This window comes from Salmo trutta, chromosome 14 (genome assembly GCF_901001165.1).
Source record: "Salmo trutta chromosome 14, fSalTru1.1, whole genome shotgun sequence".
NCBI lineage: Eukaryota > Metazoa > Chordata > Actinopteri > Salmoniformes > Salmonidae > Salmo > Salmo trutta.
This window is the reverse complement of record NC_042970.1, coordinates 51,907,401-51,928,314: the sequence shown is the minus strand read 5'-3', so window position 1 is coordinate 51,928,314 and position 20,914 is coordinate 51,907,401. Positions and strand designations below refer to the sequence as shown.

The following is a 20,914-nucleotide window of genomic DNA, read 5'->3' as shown; positions in this document are numbered from 1 at the left end:
AACACTAGAGGTGCATGCCACCACCTACTGTACTGGAGTGTGTAGTCAATCACAGTTTAAAGACAGACAAAATAATAAACAAACACAACCCGACTTCCGCCTACATAGACATACCCAAAAGTACTGTAATACTTTATAATGAGAGGGCCATAAACAAAACCTAGTAATGCTTATACTACCAGAAATATTACAATCTCATAGTTATGTTATCTATGTTATCAAACATAGTTATACACTGCTGAGGTGTAGTCATTTTTAGGACACAAGGTCAAGTACACAGTACGAATATGATTAAAATGTAAAAATATAAAAAATCATATCATTTTTCCTATTCAACAAAAGTGGGGGGATAGGGCTTTAAATGATTGAAATTCTTTCTAAATATAGTAACAATCAAATTATATACGACTTAATCTAATATCTCACATTTCTTATAATTTTCAAATAAATATGATCATACTTAGTTACAGTACAAAATTGTAACTGATGACAGAGCATTTTCTGCCCAGTGTTCTCCACCATTCAAATGCCTGCTGACTCGTTACAACTTCAGCTCTAAGGACAAGTTGATTTAGTTTCTCTGTGACCAAAAGAAAGTGATCTTGTTTCAATACTACAAAATGATTTTGTATTTTTTCATGTTGAAAGCTCTAAATCCATCGGAGAATATTACAGCGAGATGAGACTGCGTTTGCTGCCATTGCTAGTCTCCCGTCCCATATCTTGTATTTTAAGCAGAGCTGCCATGTTCACAAACGGGTATTCGATCCTTTGTCTGGATAGGCCAGAAAATGTGAGGTGTCGTTCCTTATGCAAATTGGGTGTCAGATTTTACATACAGCTACAACCAGAAGTGACTTTTCGTAGCAGATTAGAAGAGCATTTTAGCAGACCCAAACCCTTTTCCTAACCTTAACCTCATTCACCTAACCTGCTACATTAATTCTACTAACCTGCTGTGTAAATTCTCATAATCTGCTCAGAGAAAAAGTCACTTTCGGTAGTAGCTTTATTCTGCATCTCAGGTGAGAGTAGAGAATGGCATGCAAAGCAGGACAACCAGAGCTGTCACGGAGTTCACATCAGTTGATGTTGTTCTGTTCACAGAGCACTCTTTTCACAAAAATGTGCTGTAGACATTATGGTGAAATGCTTACTTTCGAGCCCATTCCCAAAAATGCTGAGGTAAAAAGTAAGACAAATATTTGCTAAATAAAAAAGGAAATAGTAACACAATAAAAAACAAAAATGAGGCTATATACAAGGACTACCAGTACCGAGTCAATATGCAGGGGTCCAAGGTAGTTGAGGTAGATGAGGTCCTTGAGGCAGAACTGAGTGATTTCCGCTAGATGGGCCAATTGCAAAGTCAAAATTGGATATAGCCTGTTGTAAACATTTATGAAAATAAATTGCTTTTTAGTCTTAATATAACATTAGGGTTAGGCAGTGTGGTTAAAGTTAAGGTTACATTTAAAATCAGATTTTATAACTTTGTGGCTGTGCCAGCTACTAACCTGCGCCTTTTAATGGGAAAGTAATCTAAATGTAATCCGATAACGTTACTGAGTTTGGGTAATCCAAAAGGTACGTTACAGATTGCAATTTTAGACAGGTAACTACTAAATGTAACAGGTTCCATTTAGAAAGTAACCTACCCAACCCTGTGTGCTTCGAACGCCTGTGTGTAAGCGTAACTGGGGAGGAAGTTTGGTTCGTCGGTTGGAGGCACACAGCATATGGGTGTGTGCAAAACTGCTATAGCGAGTGAATATTTTTTATTTAAAACATTCATTATAGCCAATAGGAAAGACAAAGGCCATATGTTTCGGAGTTTTTTTGCATGTGATGATTACTGACGTTTCTAAACATTTTACATTTTAGTCATTTAGCAGACGCTCTTATCCAGAGCAACTTACAGTAGTGAATGCATACATTTCATACATTTTCATTAAAAAAAATTCTCCGTACTGGTCCCCTGTGGGAATCTAATCCACAACCCTGGCGTTGCAAACACCATGCTCTACCAACTGAGCCACACGGGACTGTGTTTTATTTTTATTTTTTCACCTTTATTTAACCAGGTAGGCCAGTTGAGAACAAGTTCTCATTTACAACTGCGACCTGGCCAAGATAAAGCAAAGCAATGCGACAAAAACAACAACACAGAGTTACACATGGGATAAGCAAATGTACAGTCAATAACACAATAGAAAAATCTATGTACAGTGTGTGCAAACGTAGTAAGATTAGGGAGGTAAGGCAATAAATAGGCCATAGTGGAGAAATAATTACAACTTAGCATTAACACCGAAGTAATAGCATGGCCAGCCGTAGAAAAATGCTTATTGAAATGATCGATTATCGTAGATTTATCAGTGGTGACAGTGTTTCCTAGCCTCAGTGCAGTGGGCAGCTGGGAGGAGGTGCTCTTATTCTCCATGGACTTTACAGTGTCCCAAATCTTTTTGGAATAATGCTACAGGATGCAAATTTCTGTTTGAAAAAGCTAGCCTCAGCTTTCCTAACTGACTGTGTATATTGGTTCCTGACTTCCCTGAAAAGTTGCATATCGCAGGGGCTATTCGATGCTAATGCAATATGCCACATGATGTTTTTGTGCTGATCAAGGGCAGTCAAGTCTGGGGTGAACCAAGGGCTATATCTGTTCTTCATTCTACATTTTTTTAATGGGGCATGCTTATTTAAGATGGTGAGGAAGCACTTTAAAGAGGCAGGCATCCTCTACTGACAGGATGAGGTTAATATCCTTCCAGGATACCCGGGCCAGGTTGATTAAAAAGGCCAGCTCGCTGAAGTGTTTTGGGAGTGTTTGACAGTGATGAGGGGTGGTTGTTTGACCGCGGACCCATTACAGACGCAGGCAATGAGGAATTGATCGCTGAGATCCTGGTTGAAGACAGCAGAGGTGTATTTAAAGGGAAGTTGGTCAGGAGGATATCTATGAGGGTGCCCATGATTTAGGGTTGTACCTGGTAGGTTCCTTGATAATTTGTGTGAGATTGAGGGCATCTAGCTTAGATTGTAGGACGGCCGGGGTGTTAATCATGTCCCAGTTTAGGTCACCTAACAGTACGAACTCTGAAGATAGATGGGGGGCAATCAATTCACATATTGTGTCCAGGGCACAGCTGGAGGCTGAGGGGGGTCTATAACAAGCGGCAACGGTGAGAGACATATTTCTGGAAAGGTGGATTTTTTAAAGTAGAAGCTTGAATTGTTTGGGCACAGACCTGGATAGTATGACAGAACTCTACAGTAGATTGCAACTTCGCCCCCTTTGGCAGTTCTATCTTGTCGGAAAATGTTGTAGTTGGAGATGGAAATTTCTGAATTTTACGTGGCCTTCCTAAGCCAGGATTCAGACACGGCTAGGACATCAGGACATTGTAGTTCACATGGAGACAGCTGTGGGCGAAGCTAACCTCTGAAAACCCTACTGGGAAGTGTTTGAGAGCTAGGTTTCCAATAGCTGACTCAAGTTAACTCCATGGTGAAGGAAGTTTCTGATGAACTCCACCAATGGAGTTGAGCAGAGCCCAGGCTTTGTTTTGACTAGATAACACAGCCACAAAGTCAAATTTCACACCCACAAAATCTAAATTGGCTTCAAAAATGTGTCTTTTGATGTTAATTTAAGGTTAGGGTTAGGCATTAGGTTAGGCAAGTATTATTATTATATTTTTTTTATTTTTTATTTGGGGGGGTAGATCAGCTTTAATATTGCAGATAGATTGTAGCTTCCATCAATGTAATTGTCTGCATCATTTCCAATCCCCCCATATCTTTTTTTGTAAATATATACAGTATATAAATATATTGTCCTTATTATTTTCCACAAACCCCACCACCCATCCCCTAATTGGAGTAAACTAATGGACAACAACACTTAAGCTTCTACTTCCAGCTCATACATGCTATATACATTTTACGGACACAATGTATTTTACAATAGTTTTCTTTTGTTTGTTTTTAATCCCACCCACAATCCCTCCCATCTATCTCTGAAGAACATCCTGTGGGATTTCTATTTGCCATATATTTTTAACTGTGCTGTTTCACAAAAGTTCTGAACCTATATACATTTTATGGACACTGTATATTTTTTACATTGGTTATCTTGTTGTTTTAAGTCCCAAACTTCAGCTCCACTCAACTACTCCCATCTATCTCTTAACACCATACATTTGTATTTCTATTTGCCATATATTTTTCAACTGTGCTGTGATGTTTCACAAAAGTTCTGAACCTTTCTGTTCTCATAGTATCTACAGATTGTAAATTAAAGATACACATTTTGGCTAAAAGTATTCTAATATTATTGATCGATTGACTATGTTGCAATTCTTCAGCCATTCCTGGACCTGCGACCAAAAACAAGTTACATATAGACAGTACCAAAATAAATTATTCTGTCTCTTCGCAGCAAAATCTGCAGAGCTGGGATGGTTTTATCCCCCAAATATATAACATTCTATTTGGTTGCAAGAATTTGTATAATAATTTAAATTGAAAAATGTGATGTTTTGAATCCGGCGTCGTTTTGTGTATCAGTTCATAAACCATGTGCCATGGAATCGGTACATCGAAAATCTCTTCCAAACTATTTTTCAATCTATATGGCACAGCTGTCAATTTTTTGGACCTTAAATGAAACTGGTATACTTACTTATTTATCAGAATTTTCTTTAACCAATTTTGTTTTTTAATGCAGGGCCGACAGACAAGGTCCTTACTTTTCCCCCTCTTCCATTTCTGCAGTAATGCTGCAATTAGTTGGTTATAATTTTGGATAGAGCGGAAATGTCTATATATTTTAGTTAGCTGTATGTGTGACATAACTCCACCAGTCCTATTTATGATATAATTAACAAAGATTCTACTTGTTTGTTGTTGTTGAAAAACAGGTTAGGGTTAGGGTTGGACATAAAGTTAGGGTTAGGTTTAATATCTGATTTTAAGAAGGCACATTTGATAAATGGGCGGGGATTAGCCATAATCATGACTTTGTGGCTATGTTAACAAGGGAAGGCCGCTTGGGAACATCTGTGTCATGCGACCAACGTAAGGCGATGTGAGCAACAACGTAGCTAGTAGGCCACATTTTTTTGCATGATAAATGAGAATTTCTAGAAATTAGAGATTCACTTCCAAAATGAAAATAAAATTAAATATTTTTACACATGGAAACTAAATCTTGTGGGAGCCAAAACAAGATACATTCCAAAAATGTTAAACAAGCAACATGTATTTATTAACTAGAGTTTAGGTTTGCTTGTTTGAAACAGGATTACAGTAATACATATTCATAAGAGTACACAAATCACAAACTCTGCACTGGACCTTCAGTGACAAAAGCTCTCCCCTGCACAGGTTAGAAGAAAAAATGGTGGATCTCTGATGTTATGGGGCTATTTTGTTTCCACTGGTCCTTGGGCCCTTGTTAAGGTCAATGGCATTATGAACTTTACCTAGTAAAAAAGCTTGCATCATAAATAACTACTCATTATTATTTGTAGATCGGTCACATCAATTTACCCATGATACATCACAGTTTTGATTCTCTCAAGCAGGACCATTATCTGCTCATTTCGCTGAGTCTACCTTTAACCTACAGGTAGAGGGAGGCCACATTTTATTTCCTTCATATCAACATCCTTATTGTAGCTCTATCAATCTTATTCGCTTCTAATGTTTGAAATTCGCCTATTCTAGCCTTTTCTACAATTTTATATTGTAAAATAATGTTATTATTGCGCCACGTGGTATCTTTTCCTCCTCTTGCCTTGCAGGGATGCGCAAACAAAGATTTTGACCAATCAGCGCTCTAGAAGGTGGGGTTACCTACCGCAGAAAGTTGCAGAGCAACATCATTGCTGGAGCACGGTTGCAGATCAACATCACTGTTGCAGCATTGTTGCCTCGGTTTAACAGGGCAGGGCGACACTTTTGAACCTATTTTCAAAAGGCTACACTTTCCAAAGAGCAGGTGTCTACAAGTCGGCTATACATCTTCCACGTCAAGATGTTGGCGTGCACAGATATGATCACTATGTGCCTTCAGTCGGCGAAAAATAAGCATCTTCGCGCTCAGCAGGAACAACTGCAGCTACTGCATAGCCCTGTTAATGGACTTCCAATTTTGAAAGATGTAAGTAGTCACGTATTCTCTCTGAATGTTTCTGACAGCTGTGTGCAGAGCTATCAAGTTATTGAAATTATTTATTTGCCTATGGTTGATGTATGTTCATTTGGGCGGTGGGTATAATTTGTGGAACGTTCCAACAGGAATCTGTTCCAATAACTTCGTAAATAACAAGGATGCCAACAAACAACGCATGCAAAGTAGCATGATCAATTCCCCTAGCTAACTAGCTGCCGAATAGGCATCAACTTACCACGTAGTTTATTCTTAATGTTTGTCCATAGGCTACCAGAGTGAGGACAAACATTTTTCAGAATAAACGTGGAGAGTGAAAAACTCAACAAAATTGCCCACTCCCTACCTGGTATTTTATTCTCCCGCTATACAACTTTGTATGCGTTGTTTGTTTACAACCTTGTTATTTACGAAGTTTTTGGAACAGATTACTGTTGGAACGTAACACATTATACCCACCCTTGTAAGCATGCACAAAAACTATTATGCATAGTTGAACTATAGGCTAATGATGTTAAAAACCAGTGCACCTCTATGTATTTATAATCAATCATCATGGAGATTAAGCTACTTGTTTTGTAAGCATCTTGTTTTAAAAATTCATGGTAAATACATTTGCCATATTGTGGCTAAAGAAACCATTATCGACCTACTGTAACCAACACAAACATTTAATTGAGGTTAAGTGTCCATATCTCCACCACACCTTACTGCACTCATTGACTCCTGATATGATATTTGACGACCATGTATTGAACTCAACCTCTGTGTGTGTGTGTGTGTGTGTGTGTGTGTGTGTGTGTGTGTGTGTTTGTTTAACAAGAATAGTCAACTTTTTGGGGTTAGTGTTAGTGATGCACTGATATTACATTTTTGGCCGATTCCGATATTTTCTGTGCAAAAAACCAATACCGATAACCGATATTTTTTAAATTTTAGCCTCCCTTTTACGCATTCTAGTACAGTTAAATAGTTAACACACACACACATGGACGCAGCGGTCTAAGGCACTGCATCTACGGACCCATCTATGTGAAGCTAGCCACAAGAAGGATTAGCCACAATAGTGGACTTTGCAGTTAGCCTTTGTTAGGTTATAATTTTTTTGAGTAAATAAATCACGGACACTAGAGAAGCTTAACCAAGTTTAATTCTACCCAAAGGGTCGTTACAGCTGTAATTCAGACAAAAAAAAACCATTCAACACAAGCACTGATATTTAACCCTTTCTCCTAGGCTGACAGTGCTACTGTATCTTTTTTAACACGCAAAGACCCAAACGGCGTTCCATAGTATGTATGTTGTGAAGCTAATAGCAGTGACGCTATTACTGTGTAACTCCGGTAGGGCAACATCGGAAAAATAACGCACTTGGTAGTGTTAACCGGTGCTCGACCAGTCAGCGAAGCCAACATCACCCACGACAGAGAACGGTTGATTGTCAAGGGCAATGAAATTCCATTGTCTTGCCTTTTTTGTTACTCTTTGAAATGACTGCTTGACTTGTTGACTGCTTGATCCCAAAAGCAGACATTGTGGGCTAGTTTCAGAATGCTGTGTTGCACGTATAGTGCAACATTTTACGTGGCGTCATTACGTCATGTCCCTTCGTTATATAGTTATGCATGTCGGCTTTGACATCGGTTTTACACATCGGCATTAAACTAGACATCGGCCGATACTGATGTTGGCATTTTTAGCTAATATCGGCCAATTCCGATATGTTCACCGACTATATCGTGCATCCCTAGTTAGGGTAAGAGGACAGGTTAGGGGTTAGGGAAAATATGATTTTGAATGGGACTGAATTGTGTGGCCCCACAAGGTTAGCTGTACAAGACTGTTTGTTGAGGGCGGTATCCAGATTTTCACACGTTCCTGTACCATACCGGGGTATTTGATATTACTGACAGTGCACACAAGGGGCGCTATTGCTCTCCAAACCTAAAAAAGTATTTGAAAAATGGTTAGTTTCGGCACCAAGGATCTTGATCCTGGATGGGATTGATTGTCTCTGCTGTAACAAAGAAGCTTAATCTCGCAAGCTGGCCACTTAGCTAGTAAGTTAGCAAACCAAATGTATAGCTGGAGCCCTTAGTTAGAGATAGTTATAAGCAGCAGCAATGTTTCTGCAAACTTGACACAAGCAATAATGGAAGCAATAATGGAAATGCTCCGTAGATAGACTGCTGTTTACATCGGCTTTTACAGTAACCTTGAATACTAGCACACTAAAGTGACATAGTGGCTTCTATTGTGTAGTTTTTACAGCATCCCGTGTTAGTTGGTTTATTTGTTCCTTGATCATCACAGTGAGTTTGGATCTGTTAATTTGTGGATATCTTATTCATATAACACACCGAAGCTCCGTTGAGGTTTTTACTGCCTACTTTTAATTGGATTCCTTGTTTTTTTGTTTGTTTCATCACAGTGAGTTGTGATCATATGTTATTTATGTGACCCTCTCTCCTCACCATGCACTAACCAAAGGAAGAATAATGAATGCGCTTAGATAAAAATATATTGTCTTTGCCATCATCTCCTTGAAAATATATTGTGCAGTTCAGAATATTGATTTATTGAGATGCATGCACTCCTGCCTGACAATGCCAACTGATGAACTTTGATTTGATTTTCTATCGCTCTCGAGATAAACAACCCAAATATAGCGTTAGAGAGTGTTTGGCTAATTCATTCGGTTGATAAGTGGATGAGCTCTTTGTGATATGAATATATTACAAGGCCAAATAGTTCTGAGATACCATTGTATATTTTGCCCTTGGAAATGTGTAATCTTATGTCATTTTTCCCTATAGGTAACATAGAAAAGTCACAGTTTATGATAGCATTTTGAAATCATTGGAGTGTGAAGCTGTGCGTAATATTTGTAATCGGAACACAAATAATCATGGTCTTAGGCTGCAATTTGAACACAGAGGAATACAACCTCAGATCTCAACTGCTTGAATTAGGCAGAAGGAGAAGGCAGATGCTTCAAAAGACTCTCCTCTGAAGGTTTGATGGCTTGTTTGTTGACCGTGTGTAAATATTTGTGTGTGTGCGTGCATGACTGTGTGTGCGTGCATGACTGTGTGTGCGTGCATGACTGCGATCGTGCGTGCGTTTCGCTACACTGAAAAACAGGAAGTTACGATGAGGGAGATCATCCTCAGGCAGTCACTTGGGTACCAGTCTCCTTCCCCTCATAGAGAACAGTGTCAGTAGGACTCGAGGTTCCCACAAGTTTAACACCTTCCAATGTGTCATCCGAAACAGAGATGCTCTGGGAAGCAAGGTTGACCTTTATCTGCACGTTGTAAATGGTGCATTATCCTCTCAAAACACTTTAGCCAAATAAGGGGCCATGCAACTGAGCCTTTCTCACTGCCATCTAGAAGCAAATGCCAAATAAATAATATTTAGACAGATAAGAGAATGTATTGGGCGAATTAGAGAGATAATGGGTTTCTTTAATACATTTTCTTTAATTTCCAAGGAAGACAGGAAAGCTAAGGTGTTCCTTTCAATGTGAATTATTTTGTTGTTCATTGAAGTGTAAAATGGATGTCTTCAAATCTGTCATTCAAACAAGCAAAATTAATCATGGGAATGTACAGTTGAATTCGGAAGTTTACGTACACCTTAGCCAAATACATTTAAACTCAGTTTTTCACAATTCCTGACATTTAATCCTAGTAAGAATTCCCTGTCTTAGGTCAGTTAGGATCACCACTTTATTTTAAGAATGTGAAATGTCAGAATAATTGTAGAGAATTATTTATTTTAGCTTTTATTTCTTTCATCACATTCCCAGTGGGTCAGAAGTTGACATGCACTCAATTAGTAATTGTCCGCGCATCCGGCCATGAAGCTGGGCTGAACGCCATGCCCGAACTAGGCACCGGAGCAGAGGAAGGCTCTGGCCGTGGAGCGGGACTGGACGCCGTGCCTGGACTGGGCACCGGCGCAGAAGAAGGCCATGGCACCGGCGCAGGAAGCTCTGGACCGTCACTGGAGGCTCCGGACCGTTGACCCGTCGTTGGAAGCTCCGGACCGTTGCTGGAAGCTCCGGCCCTTTGACCGTCGCTGGAAGCTCTGGACTGTGAACCGTTGCTGGAGGTTCCGGGCTGTAGACATCACTGGAGTCTCCGGACCGTACACGCACTGGTGGACGAGTGCAGGGAGCCAGCACAGGATGTACAGGGCTGGGGAGGTGCACTGGAAGCCTGGTGCGTGGAGCCGGAACAGGTGGCACCGGACTGATGACACGCTCCTCAGGGAGGGTGCGAGGAGCTGGCACAGGACGTACCGGACTGGGAAGGCGCACTGGCGGCCTGGTGCGTGGAGCCGGCACAGGTGGCACCGGACTGATGACACGCTCTTCAGGACGAATGCTGTGCAGAACACACCTGACCAACACCTCTCTCTCTCTCCCCCAACTTCTCCATTGCCTCCCTGACGGTTTCTGGCTCTTCAGGGCGAGCGCGAGGAACCGGCACAGAATGTACCGGGCTGAGAAGGCTCACTGGAGGCCTGGTGCGTGGAGTCGGCGCAGATGGCACCAGACTGGTGTCACACTCTTCAGTACGCCTGCGCTGCAGCATGCTCCTCGCTACCACCTCTCTCCGGTATCTTTCATTGAATTCCTCCACCGACTCCCAAACGGGCTCTGGCACTCCCCGCTGCTCAGTCGACCACCCCATGTGCGGGGGTTTCTGTGGCCGCGGGCCCCGGCGTCATTGCTGTCCTTCCTGATCTTTCTGCGATTCTCTCCAAGGAAGGGTCTCGCATCCTCCCCGGATTTCCTCCCAGGTCCAACTCACTTTATCCTCCCGAGCACGCTGCTTGGTCCTTGATTGGTGGGATATTCTGTCACGGTCGTGATAATGGATGGACCAAGGCGCAGCGTGTGTTGAGTTCCACATCTTTATTTGCAGTGAAACTTCCAAAAAAACAATAAACCAACAACGAAACGTGACAGTGGTGCAACATGCACATACACAAAACAATATCCCACAAAGCAGGTGGGAACAAATTACAACTTAAGAATGATCCCCAATTAGAGACAATGATAAACAGCTGCCTCTAATTGGGAACCATACTCACCAACAAACATAGAAAGACTAGATAACCCCCCCCAGTCACGCCCTGACCTAAAAAACCATAGAGAGGGCGTGACAGTAATTGGTAGCATTGCCTTTTAATTGTTTAACTTGGGTCAAACGTTTTGGGTAGCCTTCCACAAGCTTCCCACAATAAGTTGGGTGAATTTTGGCCCATTCCTCTTGACAGAGCTGGTGTAACTGAGTCAGATGTGTAGGCCTCCTTGCTTGCACATGCTTTTTCAGTTCTTTCCATACATTTTCTATAGGATTGAGGTCAGGGCTTTGTGATGGCCACTCCAATACCTTGACTTTGTTGTCCTTAAGCCATTTTGCCACAACTTTGGAAGTATGCTTGGGATCATTGTCCATTTGGAAGACCCATTTGCAACCAAGCTTTAACTTCCTGACTGATGTTGCTACAATGTATCCACAATTTTCCTCCCTCATGATTCCATATATTTTGTGAAGTGCCAGTCCCTCCTGCAGCAAAGCACCCCCACAACATGATGTTGCAACCCCCGTGCTTCACGGTTGGGATGGTGTTCTTCAGCTTGCAAGCGTCCCCCTTTTTCCTCCAAACATAACGATGGTCATGATGGCCAAACAGTTCTATTTTTGTTTCATCAAACCAGAGGACATTTCTCCAAAAAGTACGATATTTGTCCCCATGTGCAGTTGCAAACCGTAGTCTGGCTTTTTTTATGGCCGTTTTGGAGCAGTGGCTTCTTCCATGCTGAGCGGCCTTTCAGGTTGTCGATATAGGACTCGTTTTTACTGTGGATATAGATATTTTCGTACCTGTTTCCTTCAGCATCTTCACATGGTCCTTTGCTGTTGTTCTGGGATTGATTTGCACTTTTCGCACAAAGTACGTTCATCTCTAGGAGACAGAACGTGTCCCCTTCCTGAGCGGAATGATGGCTGCATGGTCCCATGGTGTTTATACTTGCGTACTATTGTTTGTACAGATGAACGTGGTACCTTCAGGCGTTTGGAAATTGCTCCCAAGGTTGAACCAGACTTGTGGAGGTCTACAATTGTTTATTGAGGTCTTGGCTGATTTCTTTTGATTTTCCCATGATGTCAAGCAAAGAGGCACTGAGTTTGAAGGCAGGCCTTGAAATACATCCACAGGTACACCTCCAATTGACTCAAATTATGTCAATTAGCCTATCAGAATCTTCTAAAGCCATGACATAATTTCCTGGAATTTTCCACGCTGTTTGAATGCGCGGTCAACTTAGTGTATGTAAACTTCTGATCCACTGGAATTGTGATAATGTGAAATAATCTGTCTGTGAACAATTGTTGGAAAAATTACTTGTGTCATGCACAAACTAGATGTCCAGACCGACTTGCCAAAACTATAGTTTGTTACCAAGAAATTTGTGGAGTGGTTGAAAAACGAGTTTTAGTGACTTCATCCTAAGTGTATGTAAACTTTCGACTTCAACTGTATTTCTATAATTTACAGTAAACACAATGGCATAACCTTGCACTTATCAGCTTGTCTAGCTCAGACAAATGCATCCAAAATAGAAAAACAATTGAGTTTGATATGTGGTCACACAATTTGTCACAACTGACTAGTCTGGGTCTATGAGCAAATAAACTTTGACAGTAGGGGTCATAGGCTAGTTGAAGACCCTGAGGTTGTTGACTTCTGCAAGGTTATAGTCGGAGTCAGCTTATTAATACGCCATAGGTTGAGCTAGGGATGGATCCTGATGTCAAAGGTCATTACTCTTCACTTATCCCAAGTGATGGAGAAATCAGATTGAGCAATTGCTTGTCACATGTAAGGGTTGTTTTATGCTCTTTGGATTGAGTTAGATTTTATTTGTTTTACAAGGGATCCTATGAGTATGAATAAATGTGTGGATGAGTGGATGTACGCATTTCTCTGCATGCTTGTTTCCTTGTCACAATATATATTTCAATTATGATGGAATAGCCTACCCTCAAATGCTCCATTAACACAAAAGGATATCACATTCTCTGGGAACTGTCTTTATGATGAATTACCCCAATTTGAAATAGCCTTGCAAGAAACCCTATTTTGACGCTTTGTTAAAATCAATACCTAAATGTCTTTTCTTTCAGATTTTCTGCCGCGCTGACAAAAACGGTGAGTAAACAACAGATTTTGTCTCAAGTGAATGTGTTGTTTTTACAGTTATCTTGTTCCATTTCTAAAGGATCATCCTCACACGGTACCATTTAGGGGGGAAATATGCGGTTGTTATGTATCATTCAATCGTGGCTTTCGTGGCATTCCCACACAGAACTAATATGCATAAATACATAAATAAATAAAGTGAAATACAGGCCTGTTCCGAATGGACCCATGGACAGTCAGACCCATTTTTGAAAAAGCCTGTGGAAAACGTGCCTGTTCGGATCCGAGAGAATCTTTCAGATCCGAGGGTAGAGAGAGAGAAAGAAACCTCCGACCTGGCACAGCCAGTGCCATCAATAAACGAGGGATAGTGGCCAAATGTGTTTTCAGCACACATTACGTGTCCTTAACAGCCTATAACAAAGTACAAAAAATGTTTTTCTTGTGTTTCGATGTGTAGCATATGCAAAACTTTCTAGCCTATTTTAATTGTTTTTACTTTCCTAAAACAATACTTGTCCACCTCACAGTTCAGCTGTCAGATTTGAGCGCTAAATGAATCAAGGCATTGCATGCATAGGCCTAAAAGCGTAGTCGTTCACTGTATGACATTTTAATATAAAAAACAAAAGTTCAATAGCTTGAATTTTTTTTGCTGTGGGTTCAGTTTTATCACTAGCACATAGACCTACAGTCAGGAAGGCCGCAACTTGGGCAGCACACGCGCCAAATATAAAACAGCGTGTTGCATTGTTGCCATATACATATAATCCATAGAAGGGTTTTGGAACCAATTTGACTGTGAAACTCCTTGGTACGCTAGCAATGACTGTCAGTCCTGACTTGGGAAATGCCATCTATGGATTATATTTCTGTGATTGGTTGCGGCTGTCAGTTTGCCCTTCTCCCGCCTCCTCTCTCATCAGCAGCAGGTGCACGTAAAGGTGAGTGTCGGATACCAGTTTCAGCTGGACCTGGCCAGCCTAAGCTATAGGCCTACTTTTTATTAAGTTGCAATTGGCTTACACTGATAAAAAGCTTGCATAGTTCTCATCACCTCACACATTAAATGAACAGAGGACGGATCCAATCAGGTCCAGTCAGTAAATACATTTTAATTGCACATACCTGAGATCCGTGGCAATATATCAGACCCGACCCAGAACCGAGATAAAGGTCAGAATTGGGTCCCAGGTCAGATCTTGGAATTTGGGTTTTAGTGGACCCGTGAAGACCTCTAGTGTAAGTTAATTTTTCTCCATGGAAAACTGAATGGTGAACAATTACTGCTTATCCAATCATAGCTAGGGCCAGGAGTGTTTCCTGGTCAGGTCACAGGATCAGGAAAAAACTTCTGGGCTCTATCTCAAATAACGACACAACAGCAATTTTGTTTAATTGTTCCTGTTGAAAAACAATATCGCAAGTATAAATAAAACTGGACTAGACATTAAGAGAATGATTTTCAGAGGGCTGAGAAACAAGGCGATCTCCGAGTTAATGAAAAATGGCTTTCGATTTTCTTAACTACACAAATTAGGTGAAAGGTGATTTGTAAACAAATTTGGAAAAAGATAGACAGACAGTTTATCAGGCAAGACAAATTTAAGGGAGATATAAAACTGAAAATTGATGTAAGATTGATCGAGCATAGCTACTCTATAGTCACTACTTTTAACAATTTCTTTATTCAGTCTGTATAAGATCTGTGGGCGAAAGTTTACAGTGAGCACGGTATGTATCACCCAATGCGAGACTCACTCAAAATGTTTTATATGATTCCAACTACTGAGGTGAAAGTTAACAAAATCTTAAGCAGCTTGAAAACCACTAAAGCCAAATATGTCTGGTTTTGATCGTGTTCTTTAAAAAAAAGATATTTTAATCTCCCCAATAACACATTTGATTAATTTATCCATAAACCAAGGTATATTCCCAAAGGAATCGAAGTCAGATGTTGTTACCCTCATATAAATCTGGAGGTTTTTTTATGATCAATAATTATAGACCTATAAGTATTTTGCCAATCATTTCTAAGGCTGCAGAGAGGGTAGTTGCTGAGCAATTGACGGATCATTTGAACACTAGGGATTTTCTCATTGCACCCTATGCAATTTGGTTTCAGAGCTAATCATTCTAATGAGTTAGCAAACTGTTATTCTTTGGAGAATGTTCAATTGAAACTTGACAAAGGGGGAGTGGTAGGAGCTGTGTTCTTAGTAGGGATACACAATAGATCGTTGAGCATATCGGAAACATACGATATTAGCTAAAAATGCAAACATCGGCATCGGCCCGATGTCTAGTTTAACACCGATGTGCAAAACCGATGTCAAAGCTGACGTGCATACCTATATAACATAAGTAGATGACGTAATGATGCCACGAAAAATACAGCGTTACACAGAACGGAAGCAGAAAAATACTAAGCAAACAAGTTCAAGTTGAGCAGTCATTTGAAAGAGTAAGAACATTTCAGTGAGACAACTCAAAGGCAAAATCCATTAACGCCAAGATAATGGAATTCATTGCCCTTGACAATCAACCGTCCTCTGTCGTGGATGATGTTGGCTTTCGGCGACCGGTCAAGCCCTGCTACACACTATTTTTCAGATGTTGCCCTACCAGAGTTACACAGTATTGTTGAAACGTTCATCTATGAGCTACTTGTTTTGGGTGTCACTGCTATTAGCTTCACGACTGACATTTGGACCAGCGATGTCAGCCCCGTGAGCATGCTGAGTCGGGGTCAACGAGGATTTCTTACTGAGGAAAGCCATATTGCATGCTCAAGAATGTGCTGGTTCTCATACCGCTGCTGCCATCTCAATGGCATTTGAGAACATGTTTGAAACTTGGAAACATGAACACACGCTAAGCGCCAATCGAACAACTGACTCGAGAAATAAGCTAATCAACTGTGCCTGCAGGAGACGTGAAACCTTCTGTTGTGGCATTGAAATGCCTGCTTGACAAAACTGTCGACACATACCGTGGGGTTAAAACTTACAAAAGTACTCAGTGGCTTTCTCTGAGCCTCTTTACTGTGTCGCCACCATGCTCGATGCTTGGTACTAGGACCTCTACTTCGATGCAGACAAGAAACAGGGTTTACGTGAAATGGTACATACTGTACACAGCTGGACAAGATGGAAACTGACACAGTGACAGTGCACACCGAGGAAGAGAGGCCACGGACAGACAGAGCTGAAACTTCACTGCTTGACATGTATGATGAAATCCTGGTTGAGAATGAAACGACTGAACAAATGAACTTAACGGCACAGCAAGTAAGTGAAAGAAATAGGTTTTGATTATGTTTTACTGGTAATGGGGACATGCATAAATGCCAACAAAATAACTTGTGTGTGTGTAACCTGAACTAAGCAAGTCAGTTAAGAACTGACGCTGGGCCAATTGTGCTCTGCCCTATGGGACTCCCAATCACGGTCGGATGTGGTAGTCTGGATTCAAACCAGGGACTGAAGTGACGCCTCTTGCACTGAGATGTAGTGCCTTAGACCACTGCATCCATGTTTGTTTGTGTGTTAACTATTTAACTGTACTAGAATGCTTAAAAGGCCGCAAAAATTTGAAATATCGGCATAGTTTTTTTGTCAAGACAAATATTGAATATCGGTATCGGCCAAAAATGTCATATGGGTGCATCCCTAGTTCTTAGAAATCCTTCAACCTGCACTTCAATGTGTTTCAAGCCCGGAGACTAGTGCTGAGCGATTGGTGCTTTTTGAGGTTGGTTCAGTTTTGGTTCGATTTAAAAAATAAACATATTTTTTTTCTTTTTTGGTTTCATGATTTTTTGGGGACATTATGTGGGTTGAATGCTGTAACAACACTGAATAAAACAATTAATAAAGGTCCCATGATGATAGTGACTCCCCATTACTGCTTATCATTAACCATAATTGATTCACATTACTTTTAATAACAATATTTGATGACTTTATTATTTAATTCCAAGTCATAATTTCATCTCTATAGAGCTGATACCTATGCTGTCTGACAAAATCCCTATTTTAGTAGTTTATAAGTAATTAAGGCATACTTTTATGACTGCTGAGTATCAACTACAAATCACTTAGATCATGTGTTTTCATGCTCGTGAAGCAACTAATATAAGCCATTTTAGCAAACACTTTTATCCAAAGCGGCTTATGGTCATGCCTGTGGGTGGTCCTAGGAGTCGAACCCACTACCCTGGCTCTACAAGCACGATGCTTTACCAACCGAGATACAAAGGCCCACCCTGCTGCATTCTATTCCTCAATCGTGTATTCTTTCTTCTCTCTGTGTCGCTCCGCACAGACTGGACAAGTTTAAGTGGGCGTGCAATGGATTATGTTCATTGTAATGAATTACCATGGTTCTGTGCTAAACTATGTAAAATATTGGCCTGTTGGAAACTACAACTCTCACTACATCGCAGAGTTCATGCTTCATCTGATTTACCTCTACAGAAACTGCACATTGAGCTCACAGAAAAAATCTGAATGAAATGTAATTCAAAATAATTTAACCGATGATGGTTGACTAATTGTTTAAAAAATGAAAAAATAACCGACATTTCGGTTAATCGCTCAGCATTTTACAGTAGGTATGGGGTTCATTTCTGCTTATGCGTGGCCAAAGAGCTCTATTTTCTTGTCATCTAACCAAGCACAGGTTCCAATGCTGTTTAGCAAACTCCAGGCGTTTACATTTGTTGGATGACATTAAAAAATCTTTGGCAATGCACACCAGTGGTGGGTGTATGCATGCTATGATATTTTCTCACATTTCCTATTGCATTACAAGTTGGACGCAAGCAGGAGAAATGACAACCAAACCATTGTACAAGCGTGCATTGAAAAGTTTTTGATCAGAAACCAAATTATTATTATCGTCACCATTGTTTGATTCTCAATAACAATTTTGTTAAGTTTGGAAAGTTTCTGTAAATGTTTTAATCAGAAGCTGCTTTTTAAATGTTTACATGGACTTGCTCCACAACCCTTAAGTAGTCAAGTTACTGCTTTGCTATCTATAGGGTCACATACTAGGGGAGAGTTTGTGTGTAGAACAGTGTTTTACCTAATCTGCATTTTCTGTAAAAGCTGTTGACCACTTTAACCAACTTCCAGAAACCATAAAATATGTGCCCAATGTCAGTGCTTTTACACAAAAAATTGTTAGACGAGCAGGTTTGTAGCCAGTTACATTTTCTAAATTTTTGTCATTTAGCAGAGCAACTTACAATTAGGATAGCAACAAAATAATTTCCTAAAAAATATACACTACTAAGTTTGGGGTCACTTAGAAATGTCCTTGTTTTTGAAAGAAAAGTAATTTTTTGCCCATTTTTAAAATAACATCAAATTGATCAGAAATACAGTGTAGACATTGTTAATGTTGTAAATTACTATTGTAGCTGGAAACGGCAGATTTTTTATGGAATATCTACATAGGCGTACAGAGGGCCATTATCATAAACCGTCACTCCTGTGTTCCAATGGCACGTTGTTAGCTAATCCAAGTTTATCATTTTAAAAGGCTAATTGATCATTCGAAAACCCTTTTGCAATTATGTTAGCACAGTGGGAGTACATTAGTGTCTAGTTTGAGAAACAGACGCCTCACAAGTCCTCAACTGGCAGCTTCATTAAATAGTACCCGCAAAACACCAGTCTCAACGTCAACCGTGAAGAGGCGACTCCGGGATGCTGGCCTTCTAGGCAGAGTTGCAAAGAAAAAGCCATATCTCAGACTGGCCAATAAAAATCAAAGATTAAGATGGGCAATAAAACACAAACGCTGGACAGAGGAACTCTGCCTAGAAGTTCAGCATCCCGGAGTCCCCTCTTCACTGTTGTCATTGAGACTGGTGTTTCGCGGATACTATTTAATGAAGCTGCCAGTTGAGGACTTGTAAGGCGTCTGTTTCTCAAAATGGACACTTATGTAATTGTCCTCTTGCCCAGTTGTGCACCGGGGCCTCCCACTCTTTCTATTCTGGTTAGAGCCAGTCAAAAAGGAAATTTCGATGTGACCCCAAACTTTTGAATGGTAGTGTGTTTTTTTGTTGTTGCTGTGTTTTGCTATGGGTTTTCACGAGTTATAGGTCCAGTAGCAATGTTTCCAATGATTATTATGTACAATGTCTTGACTTCTGGGTGGAAACGTATCTATGTCCTGACCTTTTTGAATTTTTATTTTATTCACCAAATTGGTTCCGCTTTAAATTAAGTGCAGCTTATAAAGGCTTCATAAAGCGTTCATAAGCACTATATAAATGTGTCACAAATCATGCTTTATAAAGGGTTCATAAATGTGGCATAACTGACTTAATCACCAATGACAAATGTGTCATAACCCACTAGGTTGAATATGACAAACATGTGCTTTATAAAGGGTGACATGTTGGGCTTCAGGATGACACATGCTCTAAAGAGAAGTCATGTTAGTCACACCAGGCAAACACTTACCTTGATGAAAACCCCCAACATAAAGAAATTTAAAGTGGCTTTCTTCTGGAATCAAGTTACATGTTCCTCAGTTCACAAACACGCACACAGCAATATAAGGAGCCATGCTGTGCGGTGCTAGGCCCAGTCAGGTCTCCCCCGCTGAAAGATCAGCCACAAAATGTTGGCACCATTGTAACAGGTTGTAATCAAGCCCTGGTCTCCAGCATGGGACAGAACGGGAATAACTTGTGGCTAGGCAGTCTCAGGTAGGACTATTCCAAATCATCTTGGCTCTGACACACACACACACAAATGCAAGCTTTGCAGGTCCATCAACTATTTAAATACCTCTCACACCCTACCGTTAACCTGTGGATTTTGGGAACCTTCATAAATCAGCAGAACATTTATAAACAATGTATTAACACTTCATGTAGTGTCCTGTAATACTTTGTTTGAAGTGCGACACCTTCGGTCATTCATAACACATCCATAAAGACTATCGCGTGACAGTGTACTTACTGTACTTTAAAGTCAGACACCTTTTGGTCATTCATAACACACATCTTAATGAGGCAAACTTAAGATATCACCACTATCAGCTAAAACAAATAAACATTCAAGAGAAGTTTAAATCATACGTTTCCTTTTATTTTTACATTTTAAACCCCTTCCATTAATACCCCACCCTCATTTATCACATCTCTAACACATTGGATGGCAAGTTAAAACAATACAAATACATGGAGTTTTTCCAAAAGTCCAGCAATGCAATTACATCGAACATTACACAGGGTTGTGAATAGTGTCGCTTGTCCCGGTTCTTGCCTCTCTGCCTGCTGGTGGTACTGCATGTTGGTTCCAACCTTAAAAGTTAAAACGAAGAAAGTTAGCAAGTCTGTTTCGGAAATGCCATTGTCACATCACCTGGATAAGGGCATTTCTGTGCTGCACTGATAGGACAGGTTGATTGCATTATAGTAATGGTCTTATGTGTTATTATTTAGCGTGTACACTTACAGGTTGTATTGTTAAGGGCATATCA

The 20,914-nt window shown here is 40.4% G+C and overlaps 1 protein-coding gene across 6 annotated transcripts in view; it reads left to right on the top strand.

Moving 5' to 3' along the window:
• The first annotated feature begins 5,435 nt into the window (after positions 1 to 5,435).
• Positions 5,436 to 20,914, top strand: part of LOC115208361 (N-terminal EF-hand calcium-binding protein 1) — a 58,125-nt gene continuing 42,646 nt past the window's right edge. For 2 of the 6 annotated variants that reach the window (XM_029776354.1, XM_029776353.1), the window contains exons 1-2: positions 5,438 to 6,172; positions 13,390 to 13,414. In XM_029776354.1, coding sequence (XP_029632214.1) covers positions 6,047 to 6,172; positions 13,390 to 13,414 — 151 coding nt within the window. In that variant the 5' untranslated portion in view covers positions 5,438 to 6,046. Of the gene's footprint in view, positions 6,173 to 13,389; positions 13,415 to 20,914 lie in introns of all 6 variants that reach the window. The other 4 variants (XM_029776352.1, XM_029776351.1, XM_029776355.1 and 1 more) reach the window with 4 other exon arrangements.